This window comes from Cololabis saira, chromosome 17 (assembly GCF_033807715.1).
Source record: "Cololabis saira isolate AMF1-May2022 chromosome 17, fColSai1.1, whole genome shotgun sequence".
In the NCBI taxonomy this organism is placed as follows: Eukaryota; Metazoa; Chordata; class Actinopteri; order Beloniformes; family Belonidae; genus Cololabis; species Cololabis saira.
This window is the reverse complement of record NC_084603.1, coordinates 14,655,198-14,670,926: the sequence shown is the minus strand read 5'-3', so window position 1 is coordinate 14,670,926 and position 15,729 is coordinate 14,655,198. Positions and strand designations below refer to the sequence as shown.

Below are 15,729 nucleotides of genomic sequence, written 5' to 3'. Positions count from 1 at the left end.
AGTCACAATGAGGTGCCTACAATCAGTTTTAACTGTCTTGCTAAGAATGGTTACTAATTAATGTTATGGTAAGTGTTTTTGAAAATGACCTGATTCCTCTTTTGGTATGGGATGTCTGTTAAAGTCCAGGTAAAAGCAAATATACTAGCTCAATTTCTTTGATGGACAAACTTGTAACTTGTGTTTTAGGAAGCAGACTGACCTTGTGGGAAGCAGTTTGATTATTACGCTTCATGGATGTGAAAGTGGTTTCCTGAACTCCACCTCTGACCTTCCAACTTCCTTCTTTGTTTTTCAAAAATAAACAGTCCATAATAATTAGGAATTACTTCAGTAATATATTTGTGTTTATATCCACATGCATGCATTTTTGTTGTTATTGCGTACATTTGAGAACATTTTTGTACCACAGATGTAGTTTAAGGCCCCGTTTACACGGAGCAAAAACGGTGGCGTTTTCATGCGTTTTGGCCGTTCGTTTACACGAAAACGAAGCTCAAAGTCACCAAAAACCATAATTTCTGAAAACTCCGGCGAGAGAGAGAGATGGATTTTCAAAAACTCTGTTTTCACGTTTGCTTGTAAACAGAGAGAAACAGAGATTTAGGCTTCAGAATAGTGCTGGGCGGTATACCGGTTCATACCGAATACCGGTGTTTATTTTTCTTCTGATATAAATTGTTCATATACCGTAATACCGGTGAGTATGTACAGTAGCGTACACAACGTTGGGGACGCCGCGCGGTGCTACGTTCCGCCGCGCCGCTGGACACTGTTTGTGAGGGGACTGTTTAGCAGTAGTGATGCACCGATTGTTCGGTAACCGAAATTGTTCGGCCGAAAATGACAAAAAAACACTTCGGAACGAAAAAAAAACGAACAATTAATAACGGCGTTGTAATATAAGGAAATAGACTGGCCGCTCCCGTACCGGTTGCACCACAAACATAAATCGTTGGCCAACAAAAGAGTAACCACATAAGAATTTTACCTAACATTCACCAGGAGGTGGAACCAAAACAACATAATGCTGGGAAATTAAAAAATGTTCAGTTTTTTATGTTCAATAAATATTTTCTACCTTGTAATTTTGTAAAAGATTTTTTTCTTTGAAAAGCATGCCTAAATCAAATTTATTTGATTTACCGTATGCATCCTCCTCATGACAGTAAAATAGGCCATTCTAAGCCAATTTACTGCAGCAATTCCTTTCCAAATCATTAGAAAATGTGTTAACACCCAGTTGTGCATGAAAAAAAAAAAATACTGTGATATACCGTGAAACCGATATAATTTTGAAAAATACTGTGATATAAATTTTTGGTCATACCGCCCAGCACTACTTCAGAACGTCACATTATGCGACAGAAACGTCACCAGCGTCATGTGTGCGACCTGTGTTTACAATTAGTTTGGCCACCGTCAATATTTTCTTGTATTTTACCTGTTTTATATTCTAACGTCACACTTAAAAGTAACTCCACTTCGCCGTCGCCGTCGATTTAACGCGGAACCATATTATTCAGGCTTTGCACGTGTCATTTGTTGACGTTTTTTTCCAGGATTCTGATTGGCTAGCATGACTTTATCTTCTCGTTACACTGCCCCCTGCAGGTTTGGCTGCTCATAGCACCTTAACAGCTATTTATGCAGGTTCTGTAAACGAGGATATTTTTCAAAACGTAGAGGGGGAAATATCCGTTTTTGTAAATACTAAACCGGCTATGTGTAAACGTGGCCTAAATCTATCACGTTGTTATCATATGCACATATTATTGATGTTTTGAGGACCTTACGTTTGGTTCAGTCATCCAGTAGCGACTTGTCCGTCCTCCAGCGGTTGTTTGTCTCTCATTGGCTCGTCCTGTGTGTGCATTTCCAGCCAGAGGAGGATTTTATATGGTGGTCTGCGCAGTGTTGAGTGGGTGCCACATTCTCAGGTGGCATGTGGTGACAGGTCCATCTGGACGCGCCTGCTGTCAAAAACAAACAGACCCCTTTGATATCAAGGGTCAAGGTCAGCGGTGGGACCGTCCCTCCCAGCTCAACCCTCAAAGCTCAGCCAGACGGCTGACGGGGCTTCAGATGGACCTGACGTACGTGGACTAAGGACTATCCGTGCATTTCATCAAGTGAGTAACGGATCACTCTGGAAACGCAGGCTTTTAGATCGTCATTAGCTTCTGGGAGTTGTTTGTTTTGGAAAGATATTTCTGTGAGACTCAAGAGCATTTGAGCAAGTGTGATGGAGTGGACCTGAGACAGGTAGAGGGGATTATCTTTCCTTTATTGCCTTTATATTTGGTTGACAACACATTTCTGGGTAGAGAGTATCTCTCTGACTGACCTGAAATGTAAGAAATAAATAACACCTACACTTTTCTAATGTCTCTATATTTATTTGGTAATATTTAACCAATATTTACTAGGGATGGGCAATATTTTACCGTTCACAATATACCGTCAAAAAAATTCCCCACGGTAAGAATTTGTCATCTCGCGGTAAAAACGATAAATTCCCATTGATGACGTTTTTGTGAAAAGCTGATTTATGGAAGGAAGGAAGGAAGGAAGGAAGGAAGGAAGGAAGGAAGGAAGGAAGGAAGGAAGGAAGGAAGGAAGGAAGGAAGGAAGGAAGGAAGGAAGGAAGGAAGGAAGGAAGGAAGGAAGGAAGGAAGGGGAGAAGGAAGGGAGAAAACAAGGAAAGGAGGAAGGAAGGGAGAAAAGAGGAAGGGAAAATAGGGAAGAAGGAAGGAGAGAGCAGGAGGAAAGAAGGAAGGAAGGGAAAAAGGAAGGAAGGAAGGAAATGAGCCTGAAAGAAAGGAAGAAAGAAAGAAAGAAAGAAAGAAAGAAAGAAAGAAAGAAAGAAAGAAAGAAAGAAAGAAAGAAAGAAAGAAAGAAAGAAAGAAAGAAAGAAAGAAAGAAAGAAAGAAAGAAAGAAAGAAAGAAAGAAGGATAAATTCCCGTTGATGACGTTTTTGTGTAACAAACATGGCGGATCTGAGAGCGAGATAGATTTATAGTTAAAAAGGTGGAGTTGAATTGGTATTTTTTTTATCGTCATTTTTATCGTTATCGGGATAAATGCCAGAAATTATCGTGATACATTTTTTAGTCCATACCGCCCATCCCTAATATTTATTAACTTAAAGTTGTGACAATGGTCTTTTCTCTTCTTGTCATGGTACATCTTTATAAGACAAATCTGAAAAACAGCCACTATAAACCAATTCAACTATTTTTATTTAATTTTCACAAAATATGTTCTTGATCCGCATCCCGATCCACCAGATGGAGAGTTAGCGTCGTAACTGTTTGCTTTGTCCTCACAGATGGGCAGAACTGAGCCCAAAATAAAATGTGCAGTGTCTGGTAGCTGCCTAGATTATACCGACTGTTCATTTGAGCAATTTTACAAGAATTTAGCTGATACAGTCTCCTCTTATTTTCTTGTTTGTCTGGGCCCAGCCTGCACGTCCAGCACTGCTGTCCTTTTCTTTTTTGTTAAGGGGCTTGATGGATGGCGTTCTCTGCCCTGCTCTGCTCAGAATCCTCGCTCCCTAAAAAGGCTCGGGGTGATCTCTGCTCTCGTGTGTTTATAGAGAGAACCGAACGCTGCATGCTGTCATTTTCTCCTTATTTATTAAACCCGAGAGGTTGAATCTCTTCTGAAAGTGCTTCTTCTGCATGTCGGGGTTCATACGAGGATACGGCGGAGGCGGGATGAGATCAGTCTAAGCACTCCTCAAACGCATGACCGTTAATGGTTGTGGAAATGAGATCAGGGATGCAACGCCTCTCAGGGATGCAGGGGGTCAGGAAGCCGGTTGATTTTATTAGCAAGAGGAAAAATAAATACATATTTTCTTATGCTCGGGGAAAGCTTAGCACCGAGACTGAGAGATGTTTAAAAGGTTTTAGCTCAGTATCCCCCGGAGAGATGTTTGGAATAGCTCCCATTTTCCCCTCATCCATTTAGGCCTATTTGTGGAGGTTTCCAGCTGGAACATCAATCCCCCAGCCTGTTCTGCAGGTTGGCGTCTTTACTGCCATTTGTAAACACAGCGCAGACACAGTTTCACACAAACTCAAAACAAGCTGGAACAAGCAAGCACACAGTCTTAAAAGGAGGATAACATTTAAATCTAGGAATACGCTTTTACATAGATTACGCCAGTCATGCTTTCATGCAAACACTGTCTCGTAATGAAAACACTGCTGAAGACTATTTATATGCATGCACCAGTGACTATTTAAGCATCTTTGTTGATGTTTTTCCTGGCTGAACCGGCTGATTTCTTGGCATTTTTCAAGGGGGACCTCTCCTAAATCAGCCCTGCTGGCGGAGTACAATGGGAGAGCCAGAAACCAAATGGGAAGTGTTTCACTGCTACTTTCCTGGTGGCCTTGGTGTTTACTTCTGTTTGCTCCACCTGACGCAGCTCAGATCAGCATTTCTTTGTTCTCGTTCCCTCCCCACAACGTGGTCCTTAAAGAGGAGACACTAGTTTTTGATGTTGTGTAATTCCTATAGTGCAGGCTAAAATTCAAGCTACTTAAGGGCTGAAAGAGATGAGAGAGCTTTGATGTCCAACTCCAGCAAGATATGCAGTAGTTTCTTTTACCATCAAAGCTTTGCAATCCATTCTGAACATGTGTAATATACAGGACTGTCTCAGAAAATTAGTATATTGTGAAACTTTTTTATTTTCTGTAATGCAATTGAAAAAAAAAAATGTCATACATTCTGGATTCATTACAAATCAACTGAAATATTGCAAGCCTTTTATTAGTTTAATTTATGCTGATCAAAGCTTAAGATTAAGATTCCCAGAATATTCTAATTTTTTTAGATAGGATATGTGAGTTTTCTTAAGCTGTAAGCCATGATCAGCAATATTAAAATAATAAAAGGCTTGCAATATTTCAGTTGATTTGTAATGAATCCAGAATGTATGACATTTTTGTTTTTGTAATTGCATTACAGAAAATCACAATATTCTAATTTTCTGAGACAGTCCTGTACTCTTTATTTGAAATCTCACTCATTCTGCATGGCGACGGTGCATCGAAGCACTGGTCCGGTCACTGTACTGGCTCCTACATGCAGCTGATGCTTGTTTCTTCAGGTTTCTTGAGTGAGAAGTACAGTAGCAGGAGGAGAGCAAGTAAGTTATTGCTGCAGGTGCTGCTATTATCCCAGACTCAATACCTAAATGTTTTACAGATGTAAAGCTACGGTTTCTTCGTACAGCTTCTGCAGCCTTTGTCCCTTTAGTATAAAAACAAAACATAAACAGTCATGTAATTATCCATAATCTGCTCTTTCTCCGAATATCCAGTCCTGGAGTTGAGGGGGGATGAGGGGGGATGGCATCCCCCCTGAAATAAAAACGGTCAAAATCATCCCCCCTGTAAAACTGCCATCCCCCTTTCCATCCCTTATGTCATTTCATCAATGAATGTGATTTTACTGCTATTTCAACATTTAGAGTCATCACCAGAAAAATAACTTATTTGACAAATTTCACCTGTTTCAAGTAAATTTTCACTTGAAATAAGTAGGAAAATCTGCCAGTGGGACAAGATTTATCTTCTCATTACAAGCAAAAAAATGTTGTTCCACTGGCAGATTTTCTACTTGAAACAAGTGAAAATTGTTGTTTTTTCCAGTCATGAGTCTTGTTTTAAGTGTAATGAGATTTTTTTTACTAATATAAGACATTTTAACTAGAAATAAGACAAATATTCTTGTTAACATTTTTAGTTTTTGCAGTGCTCCATTTTACTTATCCTGTGAAGGACAGAGTCATATTGATAAGTTCAGAAAACTGTTTTTATTGTTGTGTTTTGATGTATTTGATGTAAGCCCAGTGGATATTTAAAGCTTACAGAAGGCTGCATTTAACTGCTGCTATGTCATTCCTGCAGTATTTCTGCAGGTGTTTTGGTCAGTGTGCTATTATTTGTAATATATTATATTATTTGTAATCAGCACAAATTATCTGTCCCCATGTGATAAAATCCACCATCCCCCCTGATTCTTTTTTTACAACTCGAGTACTGCGAATATCAATACTTTTATTAGCGTCACTGCTGAGCATCTTCCCTGTGGTTGTTTCAGGGCTCTCCAGCAGAGGGCAGCAGAAAACCAAGAGCAACTCCAGGTAAGTCCTCCCTCTCACTCACTTTTGAATCAGATAATTCAGTAAACAACATGTGTTCGATGCTGGAACTATGCCTTATCAGTTCTTTTGAATTCATTATTTGCATCACATTAAATGCACCGTCTGCTGTATATTTCTGAGATAGCAAATGGATACCTTTTATTTACTTTAATGGAAATGACGCCTTTACAGAGATGTTTTTTTTACCTTAATTAATAATATTAGTTGTGTTTTTCTTCTTGTCTCTCCGTGTTTGCTGGTTGTGTTGAATCAGGTCCTCGGGCGGTCAGCGCCGTGAGGATCACGCCTCTGAAAACCATGAAAGGCTCTCCGGAGCTCATTCCCAACGCAGGTGAGGCCTCCGTCCAGTCCACCTCCTCATTTTTTACTACAACTGAAGGAGGCTTTAAACTCACTTGTGCTTTTATTTTAACTGCATGTGCAGATAAGTAGAAAAGATAAAATAAAATGACACATACAGGACAAACTTCAGCTGCTCTACTTTCACGGCTGACAGCGTGATTGGGTTCATTAGCGTTGCAGACAGCAGCATAGTCATTTCATGTCCTGGTTATGAAATCCCAGTTCTATTTCAGTCATTTGGGCCATGAGGTAACAATAAGGTTGAGCTCCCAGCCGCTCTGAAGCAGAAGCACACTTTGAGAATTGATCACAGGCTACCGGACGGAGAGGGCTGTGACTTAAACGGTGGAGAACGGTTGAAGTGGGAGTGTCATTTTGAATGTTTTCAGATCTGGACCCGAGCAGAGTGTGCAAAGGGAAAGGAGTTGTGACTCTAAGGGCCACGCTTGTCCACATAGATGATGAGGGCTGCATCAGCGAGGAGCCGAACGCCATCACAGCTCCAAGTAAGACTGACTAAACCACATCTGTTGCATAAGAGCTGTCCACATGATGAAATAATATTTAGATGACTGTAATAATTTCATTGCTGTTTCAAAAAAAGACTAGAATGTGGGCAGAGGCTTTCCATCATATTATTTGATTGTAAAAAAAAAACATGCTGGGATTATATAATAGGCCTGTGTTGAAAAGATCGATTCTCCGATTTTAAAATCGATTCTCATATTAATTCCTAAAAATTGATTCATATGTCTAAAGATCGATTTAAACTTTTTTTTTTTTTTTTTTTCATCATTACATTACAACTTTTGGTACTTTTTTGTTTATGCCCAAAAAAGGAAGATTTTGTTGGACACGAGAATAACTGGTGCCATGTTTTTACCTTTAAATATGTTTAAAGGTATGAAAACATTAAAGTTTTCAGTTATAATTGCATAAATTGTCTATATTTCTTTGCTTTATATATTGTCTTAGGGTTACATTTGCATAAATGTTAAAAACCAAATTCTCATAAATGGGGAAAAAATAAAACCGATTTCATGCGTCTCTGTTTCCTCCCTGGATCTGTTTGATAATTCTGCCCCACGATGTTTCTGAAAGCAGTTCTATCAGCATTCTGGGAGCTGATTGGTCCTTACAGCATCATTAGCTGCCAATACTTGCTGTTTAATCTCAATATAATACTAGTATTAATATGTTGCAGAACTACAGTCATATAATTCATGCAACAGCTCAAAAAACAGTTTTAATAACACTAACCCAAATCAATATCGGATTGAATCGAATCGGATCGAATCAAATCTTGATAATCGATTCTGAATCTTAAGAATTGGAATCGAATCGATTCTTGACATTTGAATCGATCCCCAGCCCTATTATATAACTCCTCACATTTGAAAATGTCTGCCCAGTTGTCAGGCCATTATAAAGGGCGATTGCTCATATTTTCATGCTCGTGTCAAAGAACTCTTTTGTCACAACCTGCCCACGCTGCACTCTGGCCGAGGCGGCCTTGACTGCGGGCTTGTTTGTTGCGTAGAGCACGTTGGGACTGCTCTGGAGACTTGCCAAGGCTTTCGGGGAGATGCTTTAATTGTTGCGGAGTCGCACTAAAAAGGCCATCGGAACAAGTGATCTTTGCAGCTCAACTGAAAAGGCTTTTTGTTCTGGTGGTAAAGTTCAGAGATTGTGGGAGAATCGTGTTTTTTTTCCTCCTTTCCCCGAGATATTAACCGCGGCCGTACATGAAACCCACTAAAGCAAGCACTCCCATCCAGCTGACCGAGATGAGGATTTATTTGAACAACAGTTATCTATTGTTGCTATTATGAGTTCAGTGAAATACTGAGAAAACGTTTTAGTGCCCCTCTCTGTTTTGTTTTTGTTGTGTGTTTTTTCCCTGTGACCAAACTGAGAACGTTCTGGATTATTTCCAGGTGGCTGGACAGAGCAGATTAATGGAGACGGCTCAAAAGCGGGACTTGCTGAGGGAGGCAGTAACAACACAGCTCATCTCCCTCCTGAGAGAAACCCTCGCTGCCAGGTATGTTTACTTCCACCACATTTAACACAAAGTCTTCGTCGGGGGTCGTTAGTTTCACAGCAGTGGAAGCTCTGGGATGTCTTTATTTTAAGATCTGATGTCTGTAAAATCTCTCAGAATGTAAATTCTCAGTAACCTCCTCTTTTTTTTTTCTTCAACTTTCAGGCCAGTTTACCCAAAAGCATAAAAGAGAATCAAGTGCCGTCCTCCGCTGACATTCAGATCTGTATCTCGCCGACTCCCAGCTGTGTTTATCCGTGCACTAGCGCGGTCAACCCCACCATCGTCCTGCTGCAGCACAACCGAGGTGAGCGCTCCCCGCCGCCGTCTCTGCCCGTGTGACGTTCTCTGGTCATCTCTGGCACTGGTGCTTTTACACTTTAGCTTCACTGCTCCGTCACATTTCACTGCTGTGTCTGTGCTTTCTCCCACAACAGAGCAGCAAAAGCATCTTTCTCATTTCGAAGGTATGCCTTTGGGATTTGCTGATGTCTAACAGATATGTGTGATTTATCTTTCATTTCTCAGACTGAATTTCATTATGAGGCAATATTTTTTGTTCCCTGAGTGAACCGTCTCCGACTCTCCTGTTGCCGCGATCGACTTTATGACTTCAAATTGAGTCTTGCAAAGTGAATTAATCACATTTTATGTGACTGCGTGCTAGCTATGGACCATTAGTATTGCTGCTGTTTTGATACTTATCAAACCAAGGACAGGCCATATTTGGCTTTACTGGTTGGAGATGGTTTTCCCAGCTGGGGCAGCTGATCCCCTTGACCCCGTGCTGTGTGAAATGTGTTTGAGCCAGTGTCTCTATCGCTCCTCTCTAACGTGGTCCATAGGGCTGGGGATCGATTCAAATGTCAAGAAGCGATTCGATTCCGATTCTTAACATTCGGAATCGATTATCAAGATTTCGATCCGATTCGATTCCGATATTGATTTGGGTTAGTTTTATTAAAACTGTTTTTTGAGCTGTTGCATGAATTATATGACTGTAGTTCTGCAAAATATTACTACTAGTATTATATTGAGATTAAACAGCAAGTATTGGCAGCTAATGATGCTGTAAGGACCAATCAGCTCCCAGAATGCTGATAGAACTGCTTTTAGAAACATCATGTGGGTCAGAATTATCAAACAGATCCAGGGAGGAAACAGAGACGGATGAAATCGGTTTTATTTTTTCCCACATTCCGTTTTTATTTGTTCCATTTTCGGTCTATTTTGGTTTTAAATTTTTGCGCCTTTGGTTTTTAGCATTTTTTGCAAATGTGACCCCAAGACAGTATATAAAGTAATGAAATAACAATTTATGCAATTATAACCTAACACTTTAATGTTTTCATACCTTTAAACATATTTAAAGACAAAAACATGGCACCAGTTATTCTCGTGTCCAACAAAACATTCCTTTTTTGGGGATAAACAAAAAAATAACCAAAAGTTGTAGTAATGATGAAGAAAAAAATAAATGAATAAATAAAAGAAAAAAAAATCGATCTGTAGACATATGAATCGATTTTTAGGAATTAATATGAGAATCGATTTAGAATTGGGAAATCGATTTTTTCAACAGAGGCCTAGTGGTCCGGCGCGTGGCACCAGTCCCCTGGACACTATTACACCCCAGTTGCTTAAACAGGTATTTAATGCAGTGGGCCCTTGTCTCTTCTCGTTCATTTACAGCTGTCTTAATTCAGGATCCGTGTCAATGGTTTTTAAGTGTGCTGTGGTGAGGCCTCTGCTCAAGAAATCTCATCTTGATTCTACTGCCCTCTCCAGTTTTAGACCAGTGTCTCATTTTTTAATATATCCAAGGTTTTAAAAAAGGTTGTTTGCACCCAGTTGCTTTCTTTTCTGGAAACAATTCCAGTCCGGATTTAAAACCCTTCACGGCACTGAATCTGCCCTGCTGAAGGTCCAGATCAGGGTTCAGCAACCCGCGGCTCTGGAGCCACTAGGGCGGCTCTTTAGCGCCGCCCTAGTGGCTCCCTGGAGCTTTTTAAAAAATGTTTGAAAATGGAAATCGATGGGGGAGGGAAATATATTTTTTGTGTTTTTTTGTTTTTTTTTTATATTTAATGTGGTTTTTGTAGGAGCAAAAACATGACACAAACATTCTGAAAGTTTTCCAATGTTGTAAAAATGTGTAGAATAAATATTAAATTTCAACATTTATCTCGACATTTCGACTTCTTTCATAAAATTTTGACTTTTTTCTCAACATTTCAACTTTTTTCTCAACATTTCAACTTTTTTCTCGAGATTGTACTTCAACATTAATCTTGACATTTCAACTTTTTTCTCGACATTTCCACTTTTTTCTCGACATTTCCACTTTTTTCTCGAGATTGTACTTCAACATTAATCTTGACATTTCGATTTTTTCATCGACATTTCGACTTTTTTCTCAAAGTGCATAATGAAACCAAAAAAATCTTCCCCCAGTTATAACTAATATAGATACTTGCAGCATGTGTTGCCTTCATTATAAGGCTTATACATACAAGACTTTTCATTTTTTGCGGCTCCAGACATATTTGTTTTTTGTGTTTTTGGTCCAATATGGCTCTTTCAACATTTTGGGTTGCCCACCCCTGGTCCAGATTGACATCTTCCTGCCCATGGATGCTAACAAACTGGTGCTGATGATGCTGCTGCACCTACAGCACCATCCGACACTGTTGAACACTCAGTCCTCCTGAAACACCTTTGACCTCTGGTGTGCCACAGGGATCCAGTTTGGGCCCCGTCCTATTTCCGTTATACACCCTGTCATTAGGTTCCATCATTTCCCATCATAAGGTCTCCTTTCATCTCTTTGCAGATGATCTGCAAATCTATCTGCCAGTTAATCGTAGTTCATCAAATGCACTGGAATCCGTCCACAGATGTTTCGATGACATCAAACACTGGCTATCTCAAATGTCCTTGGTTTAAATGGGCGGAAAACAGAATGAGTTGTGTTTGCTGCTTCCAAGCGCTCTAGTAGTACCTTGTATCTTCACATGGCCCTGGTCTTTAACCATGTTGGCAGAAATCTAGGTGTGACTTTTGATGAAAGTTTAAACACAAGAACAGATTGATTTTGTTGTTCACGGGAAGCTTCTTGCAGCTTTGACTTCTTGCAAAAGTCAAGCCGTTCCTGAGGCCGGGTGACCTTGAGAAAGCCATTCATTCTGTCATTAGTTCCCAGGTTGATTATTGCAACGCTCTGGAAAACGCTGTCACTGAGTGACGAACCTTCACTGACCTGCCTCTTCAAATCCAAACTACAGACCCACCCACTTTTAAAAAAAAAAAAAAAGGTTTTTACTCTTTTATTTTTATTGGAACATTTGTAACTTCTTAGTTTCTATGTGTCTTATTAATATTTTTATAATCCATGTTTTGCATTTACTTTAATTGTGAAGCACTTTGTTCAACACTGGTTGTATAAAAGTGTTATACAAATAGATTGATTGACTGATTGATTGAGTGATGACCCTGAATAGGATGGATGGATGGATGGATGGATGGATGGATGGATGGATGGATGGATGGATGGATGGATGGATGGATGGATGGATGGATGGATGGATGGATGGATGGATGGATGGATGGATGGATGGATGGATGGATGGATGGATGGATGGATGGATGGACACACTGTAAAGTTGCCAGTTCCATCTCCCCCCCCTCCCAGCCAGTCATAGAGCTGGTCCCAGGCCAGGATGAATAGGGACGGTTGTGTCCGGAAGATCCATGCAGCATAAAAACACAGGCCAAATCAGTATGCAGAACACTGTGATCCCAACAAAGTGAAAAAGCCAAAAGTTCTTTGAGGCCTGTTTACAACCCCTGCAGAAAATATGGCATCATCACTTTTGGATGATATTCAGAGCTGTTCAGAGCGGAGGGGTTTTTTTTTTTTGATGGGGCAAAAAACTAATTATTTAACGTCTGAATATCCTTTCAGTTGTAAAACATACATAAAATCAAAATAAACATTTGTTGTTTGTCTTTTAAAATTCCATCTAGAGCAGGGGACGGCAACCCGCCCTAGTGGCTCCTGGAGCTTTTTCCAAAAATGTGACCTTTTTTTCCTTTTTTTCTTCTTTTTTTCTTTCCTTTTTTCCCTTTTTTTCTCTTTTTTTCTTCCTTTTTCCTCTCCTTTTTAATCTCGACATTTCGACTTTTTTCTCGAAATTTCAACTTTTTTCTCGAAATTTCGACTGTTTTCTCGAAGTGCATAATGAAAAAAAAAATCTTCCCCCAGTAATAACTAATATTGATACATGCAGCAAGTGTTGCCTTCATTCTAAGGCTTATACAAGACTTTTCATTTTTTGCGGCTCCAGACACATTTGTTTTTTGTGTTTTTGGTCCAATATGGCTCTTTCTACATTTTGGGTTGCCGACCCCTGAACTAGAGGAAAAAATGGCTAAATTGTGAACTACAAAAAGTCACATTTATGACATTTATGACAGCTTGGACTTCATTGAAGAAAAATATTCTTCATCAGGTGTCAGTTTAGTAGATCAGCTTTGAGGATGGAGCTTCATCGTAGACCAGTTTTTTGTTTCACTTTCCAGGTTTAAATCACGTTGAGAGCTGGAAGGTTGTTGCTTAAGTAAGGCTTTTGGACCCTTTGGTTCAGCATTGTCTCGTCCCCAACTGCAGTTTCTGGAGCCATCCCTGAATATGGCATCCTTCCAGTCATCAGTTAGTTTATCTTTAACCTGCTGGAATACTTTTTATTATCTTCTAATTAGGTGTTGATGATGGTTCATGTTTGGCTCTGTATCTAAATCCCATTTCCTTCAGCTGATTTCTTACAGTTCACTCGTACACATGGATGGCCTGTCTGTTTTTATTTTATTTTATTTTCTATTTTCAAAGCCTCTTTTGCTACACTCTGAACATGAAAGAGTTTTATTATACATCCTGTTGTGTGAACTGCCAGCTCTCTTGTTGCGACCCTGTTTCCCATCAGTCAGTGAGGTGGAACAGATTGTTGTGGTCTGCAAGCATTCACTTTGATTTGCATATTTAGACTTGTGCAGGTGTTTTATTTTAAAAATGCAAATTACAGGATGATTTCTTTTTGTTTCCCCCTCTGATCGTAAAAATAGAGTATTTCATTTCTTTTTTACGATATGTTTCACAAGGCCAGAATGCTCGGCTGTCAAATGAAATCATTTGATGTCATGTTTGGTGTGGCCGCTCAGTTACCTGCAATGGTTTATCTCTGGCCAGATCAGGAGCTTCAGTAGGAATAAAACTGCAACTACAAGTACTCTGCTTAATGTTCCATAGTCCTTCGTGTTGTTCTTTTTGCTGCAAGCTTCAATAAGAGGTGTGCTATTTTTACAGAAGTCTGTGGGCAAGTGCACTCTGTCACAATGAAGTGGCTTTACGCACACTCTCTGATGCCAACATTTATAGTTATGTACACCTTATTGCACTCCTGCATATTTCCATATTACACACGTATGTGCCACAGCCTTAAGTCGTGGGGCAGCAGATGTGACTGTTTCACGGACAGCCGTGAAATGAAATCAGATCTGAGAGTTGGACTCCATCAGGGGAGGGACAGGGGGGTCCAGCCTGAGGATGTTATTTCTTTTTTGTAACATGTCTTTATTAGATTTTCACAATGTATATAATAATACAGGAACCCCATTTGGCAGTAAAACATAAAAACACACAATCAAAAACAAGACAAGGACAGGGACATTATAAATAAAAGAAACACATTCATAAAATTAAGGTCGTAACAGAAGACATAATAGCAATAACAGACTAGATAGTTAAAAAAAAAAAGAGAAAAAAGATATATAGATAAATAAACTCAAAATACGAGGCATAATTAAAATTTAAGTATTTAAATAAAGTATAAATTATCTCCACGATGCCTCTTCAGATCACCTCACAGTATAGTATAGACTATGTTCACAAGGCCTCATCAATATCACCATTTTTAAGAAAAGCTAAGAACTTTCCGCAAATGTCATCAAACTCAAAGTGTTTTTTCGAGGATGTTATTTCTGCATTTTGCAGATGATAAACAAATGCATGACTTAAGCACTCGGATCTGCCTAAACGTAAAATGTGCTATATATTCTGCATGCGTGTATCAATGAATAAACAAAAAGGCAAAGTCATTCACCATACAAACAACAAAAAACATAAACATAACCTTGAAAAGAACTTCAGTAGCACGTTTAGACGTTTTCACTGTGTCAGCCGTTTGCACACGTGTCATGTGAGCATGGATGTTATTACAGCGGTGTAATCAGTACTCGAGTTGTAAAAAAAAATCAGGGGGGATGGTGGATTTGATCATATGGGGACAGATCATTTGTGCTGATTACAAATAATATAATATATTACAAATAATAGCAGTGACCAAAACACCTGCAGAAATACTGCAGGAATGACATAGCAGCAGTTAAATGCAGCCTTCTGTAAGCTTTAAATATCCACTGGGCTTACATCAAATACATCAAAACACAACAATAAAAAACACTTTTCTGAACTTATCAATATGATTCTGTCCTTCACAGGATAAGTAAAATGGATCACTGCAAAAACTCAAAATTTTAACAAGAATATTTGTCTTATTTCTAGTTAAAATGTCTCATTTTAGTAAAAAAAATCTCATTACACTTAAAACAAGACTTATCACTGGAAAAAACAACAATTTTCACCTGTTTCAAGTAGATTTTCACTTGAAATAAGTAGAAAGATCTGCCAGTGGAACAAGATTTTTTGTAATAAGAAGATAAATCTTGTCCCACTGGCAGATTTTCCTACTTATTTCAAGTGAAAATTTACTTGAAACAGGTGAAAATTGTCAAATAAGTTATTTTTCTGGTGATGACTCTAAATGTTGAAATAGCAGTAAAACCACATTCATTGATGAAATGACATAAGGGATGGAAAGGGGGGATGGCAGTTTTACAGGGGGGATGATTTGGACCGTTTTTATTTCAGGGGGGATGATTTGGACCGTTTTTATTTCAGGGGGGATGCCATCCCCCCTCATCCCCCCTCAACCCCAGTACTGGGTGTAATGCTGGAGAGCTTCTCAAGCTGAGATGTTGATCATTTTGTTTTAAAAATGGCATTTTAATGAACTCGTACTAGCGTGGATGTAAGCAGTG

At 39.2% G+C, this 15,729-nt stretch overlaps 1 protein-coding gene across 5 annotated transcripts in view; it reads left to right on the top strand.

The window, feature by feature from the left end:
- The window catches only part of LOC133464073 (sorbin and SH3 domain-containing protein 1), a 78,791-nt gene that overhangs the window by 11,637 nt on the left and 51,425 nt on the right, over positions 1 to 15,729 (top strand). The window contains exons 1-7 of one of the 5 annotated variants that reach the window (XM_061746047.1): positions 1,863 to 2,132; positions 6,125 to 6,167; positions 6,442 to 6,519; positions 6,920 to 7,036; positions 8,468 to 8,574; positions 8,740 to 8,881; positions 9,012 to 9,041. In XM_061746047.1, coding sequence (XP_061602031.1) covers positions 6,486 to 6,519; positions 6,920 to 7,036; positions 8,468 to 8,574; positions 8,740 to 8,881; positions 9,012 to 9,041 — 430 coding nt within the window. In that variant the 5' untranslated portion in view covers positions 1,863 to 2,132; positions 6,125 to 6,167; positions 6,442 to 6,485. Of the gene's footprint in view, positions 1 to 1,862; positions 2,133 to 2,160; positions 2,266 to 4,973; positions 5,169 to 6,124; positions 6,168 to 6,441; positions 6,520 to 6,919; positions 7,037 to 8,467; positions 8,575 to 8,739; positions 8,882 to 9,011; positions 9,042 to 15,729 lie in introns of those variants that run through there. The other 4 variants (XM_061746042.1, XM_061746046.1, XM_061746045.1 and 1 more) reach the window with 4 other exon arrangements.